Genomic DNA, 6,000 nt, shown 5'->3' on the forward strand with positions numbered 1-6,000 from the left:
GTCTCCCATGAAAGGAGACAGTTTTGTCACGGAAGAGTGTCTTGGAGGCTGCAGTGCCATTCCCACACTGCCTCTTACCTGCTCTTCTTTCAGCCTGCTCCAGTGAGCAGTCCCAGCAGTGCTTCCACAGCTCATTTCTGCTGTCTCACTGGCAGAGGTCACTGCTGACCGGAGCCTGATGGTGCACAGTAATGTGAGGTTGCAGTCAACTGCTGTTTTCTTTTCAAACAGGGAGACTTAAAAAGAGTAGTAACTGTGCTTGTTTTCTAATATAAAATCATCTGATGGTGTGAAGTTTATTGTTTCAGGAGTAAAGCAGTGTTCCTAAGGCAGCCTGTGAGAATGCTGACTGGATTGCTGTGATGCAGGATCAGTCTTTGACTGCACAATACCCAATGATTTCCACAGGACCTCTGCCTTATCCAGTGAGACTGACAAGTTTGAAAAGCTGAAGAAGCTGAGGCAACTGCTTTGTAGCCAGGAAAAGAAAGGGCCGTATGAAATGGTTCCCAAGTAGCCCCTGGAGACCTTGTACTATGAACTAGGAAAAAGCATATGTGGCAAAGGCCATGCTACCATGTATAGCCTCCTTTCTTACAGTTTGAGAGGATTACAGAGTATAAGAACTTCCTTGACACGGACAGGCAGGACTCTTGATAGACCAGTAGCTAGGGTGGAAGCCAGAGAAGTTAAAAACCAGAAATAAAGCAGAGGTTTTAGTGTAGAGGTTTGAAATGTAGAAGAGAATAACAAGGGGTGGTGAATAGTCACCTCTATTTGTGAGGGAAAGTTCACTGCTCTGGGATTTGCAAGCAGCCAAGTTGAACGGTCACTTGAGGTCGGCATCAAAGTCCGTGCCAAGCTGAGGAGCTATTTACTCCAGAAAGCAGGCTCTTGGCCCTGCTCCTGCAACACAGAGGCGAGGAGAAGGTCCCTGTGCCACCTGCTGCTGCTGCACTGTGCTCTGGGCTGAGTGGGGAGCACGCCTGCCTCCCTCCCTGGGCTGGTTGCAGCACATCCATTCTTCTTGCCCCGTCTTGCCTCTAGATTGAAAGCTGGGATCCCTAAAGGGCCAAGCAACTCTTCCCTGTGCTCTTCTGCTGTCCCTATTCTTGTCTTCCTGTTGGTGAAAGCTGTGCTGCCCCCAGGAGTTCACGTTTGTGCTCTCTCTCCCTGCAGGGGAAGGTTCAGGATGAAGGAACGAGAAGAAATGTGGCAGAAAATAGAGGAGCTGGCCCGGCTGAACCCTCAGGTGCGTAACAGCAGGATCTGGGACAAACAGGACAAGAATGTGCTGGGGAGGCTTGGCCTGCTTCCTGAGCTCACGAGAGCAGGCTGCAGCACCTGGTCTCAGTCCTTTGCACACAGCTGCAGTGTTGGTCTGTCCCTTTCAGGCTGTTTTTCACCAGTCTGGTCTCCAGCAGCATTGACCTCTAGATTATGCCATTCAGGGTGTGTGTATTCATGGACTCCTCTCTTGGCCGTGGCTACACGTGCAATGTGCTGTTGCTCGTTTGGGTGCCACAGGCAGAAATGGTGTGAGAAAATGCTCCTTTCCTGACTGTGCACATGCTGTGACCTTTGAGAGCATCAGAAAGGGTGACTGGAAGAAGCGTGCCATGCTCTGTTAGCACGCTGTGGGGAGGAAATCTGGTGTTGGGTGGTGTGCTCATTCCCCAGTTATCTGTGTTGTCTGCAGTATCCCATGTATTATGCACCTCCATCATTGCCTCTGGTCTGCTGTATGGAAACGGAGACCCCCACTGCAGAGGATATTCAGCTACTGAAGAAAACAGTGGAGACGGAGGCTGTGCAGGTGCGTAAGTGACGAGGGGCCTTCCACAGACTGCTCAGGGCATGACCACAGTCAGTGCAGGGTCCAGCAGACAGAATAGCTCATTCAAAACGTTCTGAGGGTAAATGCCCCCCACTCTAATCCCTGATTGTTAGAGATTAGCCTGTGCAAGTGGGGCTTCTCCGTGTCCTTGTGGTCTGTGGCTCTCAGCCTGTTCTGCAGCGTGTTACAGCGTCACCCAGCATATCCCAGGGCAGCTGGAGTCAGAGGAGGGGAAGGCTCAGGCTGTACGGGGCTGAAGGGGTGTGCTGCAGATACCTGACTTCTTCGGTTTGTCTGTAGATGCTGAAAGACATTAAGAAGGAGAAGGTTTTGCTGCGCCGGAAATCTGAGCTTCCTCAGGACGTCTACACTATAAAAGCCCTGGAGGCTCACAAGAGAGCAGAAGAGTTTCTCACCTCAAACCAGGAGGCTCTCTGACGGGCTCAGAAGCTGGCCCAGGAAGCTCTGTCCCATCCCTTTCCCCCAGGGGTCACAGAAATGCACTTGGTTCTCATGTATAATAAGGAATGAACATGGTGAGCTGTGCCTGTCCTCCACTCCATCCACATCCCTGCAGGATAGATTTGTTTTTATGTTGTACCTTGTATCTCACCACTGCCATATTCTGCTTCTCCTTCTGCACACGCAGCGTGCGTGTGTGAAGGGAACCTGTCTCCCCTGCAGGTCCAGGCGGGGGTTGCTTCGTTTCCAGCCGCTGCCTGGTTTTCGCTCTGCCTGGGAGCCTTGCAGGGCAGGCAGGTGCTTCCTGTAGCTCTGCTAGAAGGTGGGCTGAAGGGAGCTGCTCTGGGCTCTCTGTAAGCAGTAGAGAGAACCGAGCACCTCCGCAGCTCACCTGTGAGGGGCGGCTGAGCTGGGCAGCGGCACAGTGCAGTTGACTTCTCAGGCTTCAGCAACAGCTTGGGCTGCCCGGTTCAGCCCAGTCTGAGCCAGGTGTGTTGGCTGGGGACCGCCCCGCGTGGCTCAGCGTGCCGCAGCCATCCCCAGCTGCTGCCTCCGCTGTGCCTGCCCCGGTGCTGCTTGCGCTGACCAGAGGCTGAGCGCGTGGTGGGAATGGCTGGCAGAGTATGGGGGGGCTCTGCCAGCTCCCCGCCCCACCTCGGGGTGCAGCTCCGTGGTGGGAGGGCTCGCGTACAGCAGGAGACGTTTGCTTCCACCTTTCTTTTGCCTCAAGCCACCCGTTCTGTTCCCCTGTTGGTGGAGTGGGGGTTCAGTGCTTCACCACCCCCAGTGTAGCTGGGTGCAAGCGCTACATCCTATTGCTTCCCTCCTTTTAGAGCATCCTTAGGAGCTCTCCTGTGGGAAAGTAAATTCCTTCGGCTCTTTGTGTTGGTCCTCGCTAAGTCGTCTCCATTCCAATGTCTTGGGTAATTGTGGGCCCAGAGTTAACTTCTGCTTTGTAGCAGGTGTCAGCCACTGACTTCTGCTTTCTTCCTCCTCCTCCTGCTCAATTAAAATACTCCCGCAGCTTTCCCTCTGTTGTTCCCATCCTTAGCTCTGCAGTGGCTGGGGTTTCTAGGAAGCTTGTGCTGCTAAAGTCATTTCTGCAAATTAGCGGAAGCAATGGATACACGTTACGGGGCCAGGCCGAGTTTGTGCGTGTTCAGTTGTCTCCTCTTTATGACCGGTGGCGAGATGCCGCCATCGAATTGCTTCTGTAGGTGCCCCGAGCAGTTTGCCTCACCTCTTCCTTCAGCACCTGCCGTGGCCTGAGGCCCTTGTTAGCCGCGTGGTGCATCAGGGAAGTGCTGTGCTGTGCTCATTTAGCATTTAGAGCGCACTCGATAGCCCAGGGGCTTGTGCAGCGCTTGGGTGCTACTGCGATGCAGCTCTCGGAGCTCTGTCTCCTGCCTTCTTGTGGTGCAGATTCAGTCCCAGGCCAAGGTGATAAGTAAGGGAGTGGTCTTTGCTTCTTACCGCTGCGCTTGCTTGCTTGACACATAAGCTTGAGTGGGATAGCAGTAGTGCAGGGAGCTTACGGAGCCGGTGCTGGTCGGACCCTGCTTTGCAGCATCCATAGGTCATTGCAGAAGGTCCTGGTGTATCTGCTCTTTGTCCCCACCAGCAGACCCCTTCCAGGTTGGAGCTGGCGTGCGGCGCATCTCTTTTCCTCCCACCCAAACCGAGCTGTTCTCTCCCTGTGTATCCAGTGCCCCCTGCTCTGTTCAGCTCCCTTTAGGCATGCCACCATCTCTTGGGAGCAGCTGCCAAGCTGAAGTAGGGGAGGGATCACCCAAACCATGCAGGACCCCGCCTCCCCTGGCTCCGCGCGCCGGGCCAGTTCATCAGGAGACTTACCAAACACCTCAGGGAGGTTATTGCTTATTTTGAACATTACTCTGAGCTCACGGTCAGCTGCCAGTCAATTACCTCACGTGAGCCTGGCACAGCACGTAGACACGCGCCGGGCTGGAGGCGGACGGGAGCCACGGGTGCCGGGGTTGCGGCATAGCTGAGGGTTGCTACCTGCAGCAGGGCTGGGGCTGAGGGCACGCTCCTTCCTCGTACTGGGGCCGGAGGAGCACGGCCGAGAGCGGGCTGCGCGCAGGGGCAGGGCTGTGGTGCACGGTGGCTACGTGCTGCGCGGCTTCCACGTTCTCATAGCTTTGTGTGTCTTGTTCTGGGTCAGGGACCTCACGCTCGGTACCTTCGCATCGCCTTTAGTTTCCCGCCTCCTCATTCCAGTCCTGGACTTTGAAGAAGGGGACCACGTGAGATGGGGGGAGCACGCCCGTGCTCTCTGCCCCGCGCGCTGCTCACGCGCAGGCCTGCGTCTGCCACACTACAGCTGCCCCTCGCTCCACACCCGGTCGGTAGCGTTAATGCTCATCTCTGCCTTTGCCTTTCCCCACATCAGCCAAATGGACAGAACTGGAGCTGCCTCTTCCACATCGTGTGGTCCCTCCTCGGAGGGAAGGAGCAAAACTAACTACTGCGTTCACCCCCTGGACACAAGTATTAAGCTGCTTACAGTTCATATGTACATATGGTGTACTTTATTTTCAGTAGAGCATTACATAGTATGAAAGTGTTGGATTTTGTACAGATGTCCCTGTATGTACAGTACTAAATAAAACTGATCTCTTGGAAAGACACGTTGGGCTGGAGCTGTGGTGGCAGACATGCACTGCACGGGGAGGGCTCGAACCCTCCCTCCCCACGCGCACGGGTTCGGGAACCGGTTCCTGCCTCCTGCGAGGGCAGGATGCCAGCAGCAGGGCAACACGGCCACAAGTGGGGAAGAGACGAAGGGAGGTCGGACCGCGTCGACGGGCGGAACGGGGACGCGGGCGCCGGTGAGTCCCGTCGCCGAGCGGCAGGACGGGGCCGGGGGCCGCGGAGCCGGGCTCGGCCATCACTTCCACTCGGGCCGGGAGCCGCCCGCGCCGTGCCGGGCCTGCAGCGCGCGCTGCACCACCGCCTGCCACTGCTCGTCCGAGATCTGGCTGGCCCAGGCGGGGATGCCCAGCGTGGGCAGCTTCACGCCCGCCATCGTCCTCTTCACCAGCTCCACGTGCTCTGCGGACGGAACGCCGTGAGCGAGGCGGGCCGGCGCGGAGCCGCGAAGCCCGCGAGGAGCCGCCGTTACCTGGGTCCATAGGGATGGAGCTGCGGCTGCTCTGCGCCGCCGCGCCTTCCTCCTCCTCCTCCTCCTCGCTGTCCGCGGGCGGCTCGGGCAGGTGCAGCCTCAGCATCTGCGGCGAAAGGGAACGGCGAGGGTCTGGGCCGCGCTCCCTCCGCCGCCGGCACCCCCCGCCCCGCGCCGTCCCACGCCGCCCGCTACCTGCAGCCGTTCCTGGAGGCCGGGGCCCGGCTCGGCGCCGCCCGCGGGAGGGCCCGGCTCGGCGAGGCCCTGCTCCGGCTCCTGGCTCAGCGGCTGGTACAGGTACCCGCCGGCCCCCTCCTCCTCCTCCTCTTCCTCCTCTTCCCCCTCCTCCTCCTCATCCTCCTCGTCGCCGCTCCATCCCGCCGCGCCCTCGGGGGCCTCCGGCGGCCCCGGCTCCTCGGGACACACCCGCTCCGGCCCCATCCTCCGCGCCACCGCCATGCACCGGGCGCGGCCCCGCGCCACCCGGAAGCCGCCGGGCACTGTGGGTGCTGTAGTCCCGCGGCGGACGCCGCCCTCTCGAGAGGCCCCCGCCCGC

General features: G+C 58.4%; 2 protein-coding genes across 5 annotated transcripts in view; one reads left to right on the forward strand and one right to left on the reverse strand.

Annotated features, from left to right (window-relative positions):
* The window catches only part of PPP2R5D (protein phosphatase 2 regulatory subunit B'delta), a 29,166-nt gene extending 24,216 nt beyond the window's left edge, over positions 1-4,950 (forward strand). For all 4 annotated transcript variants that reach the window (XM_021390779.1, XM_021390780.1, XM_021390781.1 and 1 more), the window contains 3 exons: positions 1,180-1,252; positions 1,700-1,816; positions 2,138-4,950. In XM_021390779.1, coding sequence (XP_021246454.1) covers positions 1,180-1,252; positions 1,700-1,816; positions 2,138-2,275 — 328 coding nt within the window. In that variant the 3' untranslated portion in view covers positions 2,276-4,950. The remainder of the gene's footprint in view (positions 1-1,179; positions 1,253-1,699; positions 1,817-2,137) is intronic.
* MEA1 (male-enhanced antigen 1) lies at positions 4,833-5,981 on the reverse strand. Its single transcript, XM_021390783.1, has 3 exons — positions 5,640-5,981; positions 5,445-5,550; positions 4,833-5,374 (listed from the first exon to the last, which is right to left on the reverse strand). Exons 1-3 carry the CDS (start codon positions 5,901-5,903, stop codon positions 5,211-5,213), a joined length of 534 nt encoding a protein of 177 aa, XP_021246458.1. The 5' UTR covers positions 5,904-5,981; the 3' UTR covers positions 4,833-5,210.

The sequence above is a fragment of the Numida meleagris genome, chromosome 3, assembly GCF_002078875.1.
Source record: "Numida meleagris isolate 19003 breed g44 Domestic line chromosome 3, NumMel1.0, whole genome shotgun sequence".
Taxonomy (NCBI): Eukaryota; Metazoa; Chordata; class Aves; order Galliformes; family Numididae; genus Numida; species Numida meleagris.

What these genes read in the sequence shown, in the direction of transcription:
- MEA1 (XM_021390783.1), bottom strand. Translation starts at nt 5,903, where the DNA reads ATGGCGGTGGCGCGGAGGATGGGGCCGGAGCGGGTGTGTCCCGAGGAG. An exon ending in GCCTCCAGGAACGGCTGCAG is followed by an intron (nt 5,551 to 5,639) that starts GTAGCGGGCGGC and finishes CTTTCGCCGCAG; the next exon opens with ATGCTGAGGCTGCACCTGCC. An exon ending in CTCCATCCCTATGGACCCAG is followed by an intron (nt 5,375 to 5,444) that starts GTAACGGCGGCT and finishes TTCCGTCCGCAG; the next exon opens with AGCACGTGGAGCTGGTGAAG.